This window comes from Grammomys surdaster, unplaced genomic scaffold (genome assembly GCF_004785775.1).
Source record: "Grammomys surdaster isolate TR1022 unplaced genomic scaffold, NIH_TR_1.0 233, whole genome shotgun sequence".
In the NCBI taxonomy this organism is placed as follows: domain Eukaryota; kingdom Metazoa; phylum Chordata; class Mammalia; order Rodentia; family Muridae; genus Grammomys; species Grammomys surdaster.
In genome coordinates this window covers 5,121,410-5,136,334 of record NW_021604678.1, presented here as the reverse complement: position 1 = coordinate 5,136,334, position 14,925 = coordinate 5,121,410, and the positions used below count along the sequence as shown (strand labels likewise).

The 14,925-nt window shown below is 42.9% G+C and overlaps 1 protein-coding gene across 1 annotated transcript; it reads left to right on the top strand.

The window, feature by feature from the left end:
* The first annotated feature begins 8,102 nt into the window (after positions 1-8,102).
* On the top strand, positions 8,103-9,014 carry LOC114626330 (40S ribosomal protein S4, X isoform). Its single transcript, XM_028773702.1, has one exon. The coding sequence runs from the start codon at positions 8,124-8,126 to the stop codon at positions 8,913-8,915; it is 792 nt and encodes a 263-aa protein (XP_028629535.1). The 5' UTR covers positions 8,103-8,123; the 3' UTR covers positions 8,916-9,014.
* Positions 9,015-14,925: the final 5,911 nt, after the last annotated feature.

Below are 14,925 nucleotides of genomic sequence, written 5' to 3'. Positions count from 1 at the left end.
CCTAGCAGGTTAGAGAAGTCCAATTCCCTTGCAGCTATGTAGGCCAAGCCATGTAGACAACCCCTGCTCCACATGGTATTATTGAGTCAGCCCTGGCTATGTGCAAGGAATGTAAGCAAAGCGATACTAGCCATCAAATCATTCCAAGCCTGCCTGGCTTTTCTCTCAGGGTTCAGGATATGTAGAACAAAAATAAATCATCTGTGTTGTACCATGTTTGAATTTTTTGACTCATCAAATCCGTAACAAGAAAAATGGCTACTGTTTTGAATTTCTAAAGTTAGTTATTATGCAAATTGCTAACAGGAATATCACCTACCTTGTACATTTGCATCTCACTTGATTTTCCATAAACATCTCTGAGTATTTTCTATTCCCTAGGCAAAATAAGCTAGGCCTCTAAGATTCAGATGAATCAGACACAATTCTATCCCTTAAAAGTGTCTATAGAACAGAGCTGGCCTTGAAAAGAATGGATGTGCCCGAGTTGGTATGAAGAGTCTGCAGTTCTTCCTCTGTTGAAGTCAGCTGGGTAGACTGTGGCAGATACAGAAACACTAGCCTAACACACAGGTGACTCGTCTCTCTTTGTTCCACAGCTAGTGTTATTGTTTGCTCACATGGAGAACTGAAATTAGCATTATTTTTAAAAAGTTGTCACTTGAATTACAACCAAACATAAGGATGAAAACAAAATATGTACCCTAAAAATAGTTCCCTGCTCTAAGCTAAATTTTGTCCCTCCAGCATCCAAACATTCAAGTCCTAAGCCCCAACACTCAGAATATGACCATATTCTGACACAAAGCCTTTAAGAAAATATTTAAGGTAGAATTGGGTCCTGCATGGAGTCCTTGTCTGACTGGTATACTTAAAAAGTGAAGGAGACTGACATGTAAAAAGGAAAGACCACAGAGAAGACAAATGTCTATTAGCAATGAGAGAGGCTGTGGAAGACAGCAATCCTGCCCACACCTTTATTTCAGATTCCTAGAATCCTCTAGAGCTGAGAGGCCATCTATGTCTGCTGTTTATGCTACTAGGACCTTGGTATTTGTTATGGAAGCTCCATCAAAGCTGTTCAGTCAGTATGAGCTACTCCACTGTCCCACAGCTGATGACAGTAGATATGGAGGGAGGCTGTAGGAGAATGGCCCCAGATCTTGTGGTGCTACCATCTGTCCTTAAGTTAGAGGCCAAATTAAAGTCAATTTTCATAGTATAACTGGCCTCTGTTTTTAATGCACGATATAGTAATTTTGTCCTTGTATAATTTATGAATGTATATTATTGCTATGAATCTGTGTTGTTGATATGAATACTACTTAAATTTCAGCTCTAATGTGAACAGTTAAAAATGTTAAAACAAAAAAAAGGAATCTTTCTCATAGCATTTGGAGAAACTGCATGTTTAATAATTAACTATACAGAATTTTAAATTCTCTGAACACTCCAAACACAGATCGAACTTTAAACCGAGGGAAAATATAGAAGCTCATCCCTGTCAATTCCTCGGACATTGTTTGTAGATCGAAGCAATCAATAATGGATGAATGGATGAATTATGTTTACAACAGGAGACAGTAATTTCTGTAAGACATCAGGCGTTGGGGTCACATGGCCAGATCTCTGTCACAGCTGCTACCACATGGCCCTAGAGCAGCCAGTCAGTGGATATATGAAGAAGGCTGTGTTCTGGAAAAAATGTATAACAATCCAATTTTATCACTTTGTCAAACCTGGGTCTGAAGTAAGTATTTTCCTGACCAAAGTCTTTCCTCACACTCGATTTTCTCCAACGTTTGGGGCAAAGCCACCCATCAGAATCCAGTATGCTCCAAGGTGTGAGGCTGGCTGTGTCTGTCCTCCGATTTCTTCTTACCATACAGAGAGCCTCTATTCCAATACACTGATGATTATCTCCACGTTCTAGGCTCCTGTTTCTTTACTTTGCTCTCCTAACTTCAGAAATACTGCTTATCTTTGGTGCTATCCTCAAATTCTACACTGGTCAACCTTTAACTCCTCCCCATCACGTGTGTGCTCTCTCTACTCTGAACCTCAAGCTGGCATTTTCCTGGTTGCCCCTTGTCATTACTAAACCCAGATTCACATGAGTCAGTTCCATGACTTCTTACAACCTTCTATAAGACCACAGACTTCTCAAGAGCAGAGCTTGTATCCCTTCAGTTCCAACTGTCAGGCAACAGCTCAGACATACTACAAACTCAATAAATACTTCATGGACTCAGTGAATCCTGCCATTTGAATCTGTTGCCCTGACACAGTAAAAGAAACAAAAGCACATACTGGTTCAGTTCCAAATGAATCCCAGTACTTGCAGTCTCTGGAATTCAGGATGCTTTTAGGATCATCAGTCTGATAGAAATTGAATAACCTTTGTTAGAGAACCTTAAAAACGCCTTGAGAACCCAGAATTCTTGGCGCCAGCTGTCTCTTTAATTAACTTTGGCCTGGGAGCAGAGATGACCTCCTTCAGTGCTAAGCTACCTGTTGTATTCCGGAGGCCTTGCTTACAGCGACATTCGTTATGTCTGCAAGTAAGGAGGGATTTTCAACTCAGCCATGTCCTGAGAGTCTGCCTGCACTGCAGAAGCACAGTGAGAATGGGAAGATAAATAAGACATGAGCTGCCCTGCTACCTGGTAGTTAACAGTCTAGTCAGGGAGAGAGACAGATCCAAGGTCTGCAATGGACCGTGGGCAGTGGGAAGGGTTGCAACAGGACAGATGGTGCGGTGCTGCTGCCGAGAGACAAATTAATTTTGATAGAGGCAAGGTAGTCTGGCCCAAGAGGCCTTGTGGGATGGATGACATTTAAGCAGGAAGTTTGTAGAAAGAAAGAAAAAAAAAACGGCTGAACTTGAGATAGTGTGACATCTCGGTGACCTCTGCCCCACTCATTTATTAGGTGAGAAAGGGAAGACGGAGGAGACAGGAACTGAGGGCTAACTTATGTCATATGACCTGTGAGGGCTGGCTTGTGTCACATGATCTCTTGTTCTCTCTGTAATCAGCTATGTGTGACTCCAAATTCTCTTAAGAGTAAAAAAGGGATCTGAGACAGCAGTGTCTTCATATCTAAACATTTATGAAAGATATCAGAGGCAGTGGTTAGTAGTCAGTCTGACCACACAACCAACCCACGGCCATGGTGACCCCCAGTGGAAGCCATTGCCTTTGGTAGTTATCAAGGGGCCAGATTTAGCTGCTAGCAAAATTGCACCTGCATCTTGTAACTAAAGATGTCACAGCCTATACAGGTGGCAGCAGAACAAAAGCTTGCAGTGAATTGGGGGATAAACCAGAGCGAGCTCTAAGCACAGGGAAGAGAATCTTCTAGAAATGCTCAACTTTGCTTCAAAAGAATAGCTCTGAGACGAAATCAAAAGGACAGTGATTTGCCCTAGAATTACAGGGTGCAACTTATAGCAGGGAGAGGCACGGATTTCTCTTCTCACAGGGTGTATATACTTACTTACCCGATTGAATCTTGAGGGAACACACAGGTGTCTCAGACCTCTCCCTACCTGCCTGCATAGCCCCTTCACACACAGAAAACAACTCCTGTCAAGGACAATTTGATTCATATGATTGGGCTGATGCCAAACCAGACACTAAAACTCCTTGGGTGTGGTCGAGAAGTAGCTGAAAGAATTTTTAAAAATGACAGTGACACTTTAATTTAAATAGACTATTGAACACCTTCCATCTCATCACTTTCTGGGAGTACGCAACTGAATAATTAAATAAGTCTTTATTTATTTATTTTCCATTCACAGGCTCAGCTGTGTCCTCCCTGCCCCTGAGAGAAGCTGACTTTATTCAGATTCCATTTGCTGGGACCCCTTCTCCTCTGTATTCTTGCAACTCTGAGGCCCAACCTAACCTCCTGTTCCTACCAAGGAAATACTCTGCTTTCCTGTTGGGGAAAAAACAAAAACAAAACAAACAAACAAACAAACAAACAAAAAACCATCTTTTTCACAAGATCCAAAAAAGTCCAGATAGCAGTTGCAGTCAACTTTTACTTTTAAATGGCATTTACACTTATGCATATAAAACTCCCAAATTAAAGGAGGGCTCCATGGCCCGTAGGTGGGATTTCTTCTTCAACAATGGAGAAAGGCATACTTCTAAATAACCTGGAAAATACTTGTCACTAGTTTGCTGTATATTTATGTGATAAACACTGTAACCAATGGCAACCTGAGGCAGAAAGGACTTATCCAGCTTACTCTCCCAGGTCACCTATATCGCTGAGGGAAGTTCAGGGCCGGAACTCAGGGCATGAAGTGAAGCACAAGTCACAGAGGAGCACTATTTACTGGTCTGCTAGACTGCTTTCTTATACAAGAAAGATGGCCTTCCTAGGGGTGGCGCTGTCCACGGTGGGCTGGTCCCTCTCGAATCAATCACCAATCAAGTAAATGTCCCACAGACAGCTACAGGACAATCTGAGGAAGGCACTTTCTCAACGTCTTCCCAGATGGCACTGGCTCATGTCAAGCTGAAGAAAAAACAAAAAACAACAACAACAACAGCAACAAAACCCCTAACCCTCACAGTTTACATTATCAATTTCATCTAGTTTACTGAGCATTGGTGGTGAAGGGGCTACCTCTTTTTCTTTTCTTTTTTTCTAGCAAAAGTTAAATGCAATGCAATACCAGAATGTTGGGTCAAAGACATACCCAGCCCCACCCAGTTGTTTATTCTATAGATGGGAAAACAGACATAGAGAAACCCAGCTGATGGTCTAAATTCAGTCAGAATGAGGCTTAGCAGGCTTGAGGAACCCACTCTTCTCTATACATCCTGCCTCTGTGTCTTTAGCACTAACTCTGTGCTGGCACTCTCTCCTCCTCCCTTCCCAACCCCCACTGCACCCCTTCCCACCTCCCATTTATAGAGCAGACGTCCCTATGGAGAAGCTGGCAGAGCCAGAGCACAGAAAACATTCCTTGTAAGCAAGAAGAGGCATCCTTGGAGGAGGAGAATGGAATGGCTGTCAGCGCCTCTGCCGCAGACACTGGAAGGTCATTGGCTGTCAGCTCCACAGACACTGGAAGATCATTGGCTGTCAGCTCCTCTGCTGCAGACACTGGAAGGTCATTGGCTGAACTCCCTTTTTCATTTTCAGATCAAAGACTTGGCACCTGGAAGCTACTGATTACAGCTATTGGTTCAAAGATGGGTTGTGTCTGCTCAAAAGTCATAGAACAAAAGGATTGAAAACCTCCGGTTAAAATTCCCTGTCTTACACTTGGAGATGTGGGTAGTAAATTCAATGGGCAGTTTACAATTTTGATCCTTCTATGTCCTTGAAAGATGCCCGATGTACCTTCCTCTCAATTTTCATCCAAAGCCATAGAATATGAATAAAAGTCATCCTGTGTATGCACGGGAGGGATAAGGAGATGTCTCAGTGGGAAAGTGCATTTGCTGTATAAACACTGAGGATCTGAGTCTGACTCCCCAGCACCCACATAAAAGTTGGGCGCATCCAAGGGTACCCGTAACACTGGCTCTATGTAGGGCAGAAAAAGGCTGCTCCTAGCAGTGCGCTGGGCAGCCAGCCTAAGCAAAGGGGCAAGTGCCAGGTCCAGTGAGAAATCCTGTTTCAAAAGAACAAAGCGGAGAACAATAAAATATGATACCTGACATTGTCCCCTGGCTTTTGCATGTGGACACCCAAGTAGGTGCACCCACACACCCACATGTGCATATGTATACATACACTGCACGAATGTACAACACGGGAGGGGGGCGAAATGGCAGACAGACAGAGAGATAAACAGACAGGCAAACAGAGGGGTTGATTATCCCACCCCACAGGTCCTATCCTGAGATCTGCTGCTTAGAATCTAAAGACTACTGTTGTCACTGGTGGTCACAGATTATATTACTGCACAGCAGTGGTGTGTTTCAAAGGCATATTAACAGTGCTGGTCTGAGAAGGCAGAGAAGGTGATGGTGTAAGAGCTAGGTCTGCTTTTCTCCAAGATAGGCACCCGATAGCGTCTCACATCCTCACAATGGAAATCATATTATTAAAGCATTCTAGTGTGTACCTGTCCTATCCTACAGCTTTAAGAAACAGTCACTAAACAAGAGGGGGTGGGGCAGACAAAATAAGATGCTTTGCACTGGCTGTCCTTGCAATGGAGAGACACACTCATGAATGATGTTAATCATGTGATAAACTCACCAGGCTTGTAATCACCCTTCTTTGATAGCACACTCATTGGCAGTCCTGATTGAAGCTGCCTGCTTCCTGTTTTAGCCCCGGAAGTCTCTCAGAGGCTCCCAGTTCTGTTCTGTGAATCCATCTTTTTCCCATGCCTGCCCCCAACACTGACTCGCCTTTGCTCTTTTAACATCATTCATGTCCATTCCGTTATGACAATCTGTGTCTCCTCCTTCTGATGTGTCCTCATTTGGATCTTCTCTCCGTCTCCCACCATCTGCTCATTCAAGCCCTCTCGTGCACCCCTTACCAAGCTTCTCCAAACCTGCATCCGTATGCCACCATATTCCTATGCCAGTTGTCACTCCTGATATGCCACAGGCCTTTCTTAAGACATAAAGAAAAAAAAATGCTTCTAACTTACCCCTACAGGTTCTGCCCTTCTGTCTGTCTGGTCTTATGTCAACTTGACACAAGCAAGAGTTATTGGATATGAGGCAACCCCAACTGAGAAAATGCCTCCATTAGATCCAGCTGTAAGGCATTTTCTAAATTTGTGATTGATTGATGGGGAAGGGCCCAGCCCGTTGTGAGTGTGCCATCCCTGAGCTGCTGGTCCCAAGCTCTATAAGACAGCAGGCTGAGCAAACCACAGGAAGAATTCAGTAAGCACTCCATTGTGGCCTCTGCATCAGCTCCTGCCTTCAGGTTCCTGCCTTGTTCCTGTCTTGAGTTTCTTCAGTGAGGGACTAAACAGTAGGGAGGTATTGCCCAATAAACCCTTTCCCTCCCAACTTGCTCTTTGGTCACGGTGTTTTGTCACAGCAATAGAAACAGTAACTAAGAGACATTGGGTATTGCTATGACAGAAATGACTGTGTGGTTTGGAGGGAGATTGTGGAAGGACTTTGGAACTTTGTGCAAGAAAAGCCATTGAGTGGCCAATGCTTGGTGAGCTATTCTGCAGGAGACCGGAAGATGCTTAGGGCACTGCAGAGGACAGAGGCCTGGCTTATGAAGTTGAAAGACTCTACCTATCAGGACCATTTGCTATTTTGAATTAAGATTATGTGGTTCTTGAAGTAGAAATTTAAGGGTTCTTTGGAAAGTCAGTTGGAGGGTGTTTTGCTAGGGCAAACATGTGAAGGAACGTTTCGCTGAAGCAGACACAGGATGTTCTGCTAAGGCAAGCATGTGAAAGGACACTGATGAAGGATTCTATGCTAACAACATGCATGTATTAGGCTGCCTTACATTGCATAGTTTTGCTGCATTTGTCAAGACTCCATAGAGAGAAATGCACCAAAAGCTTCTGGTCATGTACCTCAGCTTCTTGCCACTTCCAAGGACTCAGGCTGATTACCAGAGTGATGTCAGCTGAGACATGCATGTGCTAAGGCAAGACCAGTGGGAGACCATGATGTTTGGAAGGTATAAATAGGGCTGAAGGAACAGTGACAGGGCTGAGCTTGGCTTGCTGGTACAGCTAGCTATGCAGTGCTTGTGGCTGTCTCATCTTCAGTTCCCTCAGAGGCACAGTCGAGAATTTTTCCCGGAGTTTTTTCCAGATCCCTACTGACTCAAGCCAAGGCTGAGGCCTGGCTGTCCCTGCTAGGTAGTGCCACTGCTGCTGCTTCCTGTTTGCTATCTGACTCTACCGATCTGAACTGCTGGTGTATCCATGAAGTGTTTGCTAGCGGATCAAGCTGCTGCTGCTGACCTGTGAACCAAACTGCCGATTTCCAGGCAACACATACAGGAGTTGCTCCAAAGATCCTTTCTAAACAGGTCCACTTCCCCATATCCATTTTTTCCCACCAGCTCTGGTATGTGGTAGGCTACAAGGGAAGTTAAAGAGTTTAAGAACCACCATTAAAAATAGGTTTTGAGCTCTTTCCGTTCCCAGCGCAGCCATGGCTCGTGGTCCTAAGAAACATCTGAAGCGTGTAGCCGCTCCAAAACATTGGATGCTGGATAAGTTGACTGGTGTGTTTGCTCCTCGTCCATCCACTGGTCCTCACAAGCTGAGGGAATGCCTGCCTCTGATCATTTTCCTAAGGAACAGACTTAAGTATGCTCTGACTGGAGATGAAGTCAAAAAGATTTGCATGCAGCGATTCATTAAGATTGATGGGAAAGTCAGGACCGATATAACCTACCCTGCTGGGTTTATGGATGTTATCAGCATTGACAAGACTGGCGAGAACTTCCGTCTGATCTATGACACCAAGGGTCGCTTTGCTGTTCATCGTATTACACCTGAGGAGGCCAAGTACAAGTTGTGCAAAGTGAGAAAGATCTTTGTGGGCACAAAAGGAATCCCACATCTGGTGACCCATGATGCTCGTACTATTCGATACCCTGATCCCCTCATCAAGGTGAATGACACCATTCAGATTGATTTGGAGACAGGCAAAATAACTGACTTCATCAAGTTCGACACTGGGAACCTGTGTATGGTGACTGGAGGTGCTAACTTGGGAAGAATTGGTGTAATCACCAACAGAGAGAGACATCCTGGCTCTTTTGATGTGGTTCACGTGAAAGATGCCAATGGCAACAGCTTTGCCACTCGGCTTTCCAACATTTTTGTTATTGGCAAGGGCAACAAACCATGGATCTCTCTTCCCCGAGGAAAAGGAATCCGCCTCACCATTGCTGAAGAGAGAGACAAGAGGCTAGCGGCCAAACAGAGCAGTGGGTGAAATGGTCTCCAGGAGACATGCTGGAAGAAGTATTTGTCCCCTTCCTGCTATAAGCCTTTCTAGGCAACAAACATGCTAGATTAAAACAGCATGGTGAAAGTAAAAAAAAAAAAAAAAATAAAAAAAAAAAAATAGGTTTTGAAAAAAATTAAAGTTACAGGTTCTGGTTACTTGGGGCTAAAGAGTCAGTTATGATTAACAAGGTACCAGAATTACTAAAGTGAAACTTTTGCTTTTCTGGGATACTTGATACTGGTCAGCTAGACCTGAAAAATTAAGAGGTCACTAAGATGACAGCAGTGAAGGTGCAGCCTCAGTGGAAGTTGAAGGCCCAGGACTGAAGGGGCCATGCACAGAAATTGAGTCTTAGCACCATGAAGAAAGCCCAGGAGAGGCTATTGATGAAAGTATAGCCCAGGTAAACAGAAGACCTCAGCAATTTGGGAGATGTCAGTACCATGGGATGACCACCAAGAACAGCAGCAGAAGTGGAGTGGGGCCAGCCAAAGTCTAGAAGACAAGCTGTGTGCTGCAGAGGGTGGAGCCTAAAAGTGACCATGCCCTTTGGAGGAGCCGAGAAGACCACAAGCGAATCCCAGACAGTAGGCATTATGTTGCTTACACAGTTGGTGTTTGGTTTTGCTTTGATTTGATTCTGTCTGTGCCCTGGTTTTTCCTTTGTGAAGTAAGAAAGTATTGACTTTTGAACTTAATGGAGTCCACAGTTGAGGGACTTTGAATTTTAAAAGACTTCACATTTATAAGAGAGATTGGCTGTTTTAAAGGGACTGCAATTTTAATGTTTTGGAATTTGTAAAGACTATGGGACTTTTAAGTTATTTATGTTTTTATTTAATGTGAAATCTTGGGGGGGAATAAGAAAGAAAGGGTTGTGGGCTGGTAGTGATGTTTTTGTGTCAAGTTGACAATGGATCAGTTTTGTTGGCTAGTCTTTCTAATATTAACTTGGCGCAACCAAGAGTTATCTGGAAGGAGAGAGCCTCAACTGAGAAAACGCCTCCATAAGATTAAGTTGTAGGGCATTTTTCTCAATTAGTGATTGATGGGGGGAGACCTAGCCCATTTTGGGCAGTCCTATGCCTTGGCTGCTGGTCTTGGGTTTTATAAGAAGGCAGATTGAGCAAACCATGGGGAGAAAGTCAATGAGCACCACTCCCCACAGCCTCCACATCAGCTCCCAACTCCAGGTGCCAGTCCTGCTTGAGTTCCTTCCTGTTCTGGCTTTCTTCAGTGACACACCGCAATGGGAATGTGTAACCTCAATAAACCCTTTCCTCTCCAACTTGCTTTCTGTGGTCATGGTGTTTCATCACTGCAATAGAAACCCTAAGACACTAACCTTTGAAATACTGCTTTCCTAAAATCATTTTGCAGAATCTTCTGAGGCAGACAGGAACCTCCTCACTAAGCCATGAACTCATAATGTCTATGATTGTCTAAGCGCCCTGTGTTCCAACTCTGCGGTGTTTTTCTTTGTCTAACATTTCTATGCCTCAGTTTCTTTTCCTGGACAATAAAGTAGTACACAGGGTTTTTCTGAGGCTCAAGTAAGGTTTATTTGTAAGTTCCTTCTAAACTTTTGGTCTCCAGAAGAGTTCTGCATTTACACTAACATCCCAGTGCAGTGTGTGTGTGTGTGTGTGTGTGTGTGTGTGTGCATGCAGACACCTGTGCACTGATTATCTAGACTGTCTGGCGAGCATGCTCTGCTTTCCTCCACACTGATAGCACTGGGTTTCAGATGGGCAGTGCTAGGCTCTGCCTTTATATGAGTTCTGGGGATCTGAACTAGCTTTACTGGCTAAGTCCATGCTCCCAGTACTCCCTGTTCTGTGGGTCTTAACCTGTGGATAGCAATACCTTTTGGGGTTGACCAACCCTTTCACAAGGAGTGCCTAAGACCATCAGAAAACACAGCTATTTACATTATGATTCATAACAGCAGCAAAATTACAGTTATGAAGTAGCAACAAAAATAATTTCATGGTTGGGGGTCACCACAACATAAGGAACTGTGTTAAAGGGTCACAGTGTTCGGAAGGTTGAGAACCAGAGCACTAAGACAGTTGTACAGTGGATGAGTTAGCCTCTCAACCAAGCCTAACTGCTGCCTATTTGGAAATACCTCAATTTTATTAGAAATTTACCTGGAGTGTTTGCTTTCTTCTACACAGATCTCTGGTGGGATGAGCTTCACCTAGCATCCTGTGCTTCTTGAAAACCTAAATGAGTAGGTAATAAGTCTACATCTGTCATGTGTTCCAGCTGAACACTGGAAACGAGTGAGTGCAGCCTCAGCTTGTGCCAGCAGCCGAATTTCTTATTAAGGAACAGTGGATACATGGTGATTGGTGAGAGAAGTCTGCGAGGTGCTAGAAATAGACTGGGAAGCATATGCCACAAATAGAAACTTCCTAGTCTGAAGACACTGGAATTATGGTTTCCCAAATAGTGGTTTGCAATCCATATCTTATAGTTTGCAATTTCTAAGCTGTGGAAGGCAGAAGATAGGAAGAGAAACCTGAATATGAAAGGGGCACTCCCAATGTGTAAAGCTTAAAAAAAAAGAGACCTCCATAGCTTTTCCTGATTCCTTTCCATGATTTCTTAGATCTTGTTTCATCCATAGTAGTATAGTATAGTGTGTTTGTGTGTGTGTATCTCCTCAGTAAAAAAACTACAATAGTTCTTCAGCCAAAATTATAATCAATTCGTAGTTATCAAATCTTAGTGAAGCCTTCCTTACCAGGCCAAAGGCTTCTTGCTTTTCTAGTCATGATCCCTTTGCACCCAAGAAATGTCTACATTACCCCTAGGTTTATAGGTTTATGAAACAGGTATATAAATCAAACATTTGCTAATAAGTTATAGAGACATTTATCTTAAAACAGTGCTTTAGTGTGTGTGTATATATAATTTTATTACTTATGAAGGACTAAATCAAATTTTCATACTAAATGGGACAAGTGTGCTTATTTACTTTATTATGTAGAAGTCTTGGCTGGATATTGATACTGCCAAACAGAAAGCATCTTCAATGTTTTTCAGAGTTGATTGTTATTTTAACTTTATAATTGTCAATGCTGAGAGTATTGCTTTGTATGAATATATAGTACCAATGGTAAAAGGATGGTTTATAGCCATTTCAGAAATTGTTAGAAATGCTGCTGTCCTGGACTCAACCCAGTGAAGGATCCAATCATGTCTCCTCAGCCTCATCTGCAGCTCTGAACCTGAGTTGCGAGGTGTGTTCTCTGCCTCTGGTAGTTCTAGCTGAGGGAGGTGGAACTAAGTTCAGGAAGTAGGAAGAGATAAGGCAATGCCCCAGAGGAGCAAGCTCAGGGTATCACCATCAATGCAGTTCATGCACAGTATAGCACTGCTGACCAACACTATGTCCACACGAACTGCCCTGGTTATGCAGATTACGCTAAGGTGAGGGCTGCTGGGGACAGAACCTGCTTCAGGTCAGTGGAGGTTTGAGGGGAGAAGGTCATAAGATGGTAGTGGTATTCATTGCATGATTTTTTAAATGAAACCAGTAGCAACTCAGTGATTTTTAAAAATAAAACACAATCATAGTTCAGTACAATCATAATGGAAAAATGATCGTATGATGCCTTTGTTTTCTCTAACCATGGTGCTCCTATAAGAGCAGGAGTCATTTAAGTCATTGTATGTACAGTAGAAAACAACAGAAAAAATAACAACAAAACCACTGCCATTCATCTCATTAGAGTCTCATCTGAGCAGACATCTTCAGGCAGCATTCAGAAGGAATTTCATGACTCAACAGGCAGCGTCACTGGCACTGCATGGAGTGACAGGCAGTGTTCACTAGCATTGCATGATGTTATACGCAGCATTCACTGGCACTGCATGGAGTGACAGGCAGCGTCACTGGCATTGCATGGAGTGACAGGCAGTGTCACTGGCATTGCATGGAGTGACAGGCGGCGTCACTGGCACTGCATGGAGTGACAGGCAGCGTCACTGGCACTCCATGGAGTGACTACCATCATTCACTGGCACTGGGTAGCACAGCAGCATCCATGTATGAAGGACATCAAGAACCATGAGTCAGTGAAGCTGTGAGATGGGACACAGGCAAGCACTGTCAGAAACGCCATGGATTCATTCTACATTGATTTGCATTTGATTTCAGCTCCCGTGTATTCAGAAACCTTTCACTACTATCAAATACTTTGTGACCCTCCACATTTTATTCTGTGGCCCTTATTGGGGGGGTCACAACCCTCAATTTAAGAAGCTGTGGTTTAGACCACCCAAGCATAACCCCTAAGCAGGCACCTTCTTTCTTTCCCCCTTTCCATGAGTTCCTGAGTTGTCATCTTTCTGACTAGATACCACCTCTCCTACACAAAATGGCACGCCCCATACTAGTCATAACTTTCTTTTTAGAGCACCATTTCACACTTTGCCAACAGGATAACACTCAAAGTACCAGTTGTGGTTTAAATCAAAATGTCTGCCATAGGACACGTTTAAACGCTTGATCCTACATGGTGGAATTGTTTGGAAGGTTGAAGAACTTTCTGGAGGTGAAAGTTTTCTAGAGAAAGTGGGTCAGTGCAAGTGTGTCTTGAGAACCTATAGCCTGGCCCCACTTCCTGCCCATGCTCAGCTTCCTGTTCCACCAAGAGGTAACATGAGAGACCATAGCTGCTCGATCCCACCTCCGTGTAGCTGCCTGATGCCATGAATGCTGTATTAACAAATGAAAATTATAACCACATCACAGGACAGAAGGAGAGGAGAGTGATTTACAAAAGCATGTTTACTGTCTGCTATATGTTTACATGTGTTACAGCTGACAGAATCCCAGAAGGAATTCAAGTGGTTTGTTTGAGTTTTAGTCAAACTATGTAAGATGGGTGGGTAATACCTTTCCTGCTTTCCTGTCCTTTTGGAGCTTTAGCACAGTGGGTAGCAGAAACTGGTTTTTGTATTTCTTTAGTTAGTCATCAAAAAATGAGTTAGGGAAAGAAGCTGAATATTACCAGAGAAAATTTACTATTAAGAAAAATTAGTGATAATAAACTACATATCCAAGGGCAGGGATTTAAGATGGAAACAACGGTTTATTCAACTAACTTTCAAATTCAACTCACACACAGACTTAATTCTTCATCCTTAGTTATCATATTGACTCCAGTGTAGAAAAAAATAGCATACTCACTGAAACATTGTAATGAATAACTCCCAATTACCATGTTTTTATATGTTGTTATGTTAAATGATTGACATTTTTCAATGTTAGCAGACATTACATCAGCCTTCTATTTTAAGTTTATTTGGGATCCAAAGCTATAGCAATGGAAACTTACAAATAATGAGAAAAAAAACCAACAAACCCTCATCCACTGTAGATTATTACATGATGACCAAGCTAAGACAGTAAAAGACAAGCTGAAATTATAAATGACTTTTAATGATTTTTAATTTCTTCTTTCAATTTTTGCTTTAAATTTTCTAGCAGGAATAAGTTCTCTTCTAATTTTAAGAGATCTTTTTTATTTGTTTGTTTGGTAGTGTTGGAGAAGGGACCCCAGGCCTCACACATAATAGGCAAATGTTCTACCCTTGAGCTATACCCACAGCATCTATAAAAGTCATTTTTTATATCAGCAATTTAATTCTTAGCAACAAAACTTTAAATACTTTCATTCTTTATATACTGATAAATTATTAAGCATTACTTTTTGTAAGATGAGAGGATGGAAACACAGTCCGTGTCTGCCAGGAGGTCATCTGAGAAAGAAGCTGGTGCTCACGTGATGTGAATACACCATGTTCCTGATCCGAGATGTCCAGAGTGTAATGTGAGCATCAGAGAAGGAAGTCTTGGTTCTGCTTGACACAGAGAGAGGAGCAGAGTGCTCAGGAAAGGAACAGTGAGGCAGAGCACAGAAGCTGCAGTTTGCTGTAGGGAGGGTAAGGAAAGGAAAAGAATCCAAGCAGAGAGAAA

Excerpts from the sequence above, each read along its gene's own strand:
- LOC114626330 (XM_028773702.1), top strand. The coding sequence starts at position 8,124 with ATGGCTCGTGGTCCTAAGAAACATCTGAAGCGTGTAGCCGCTCCAAAA.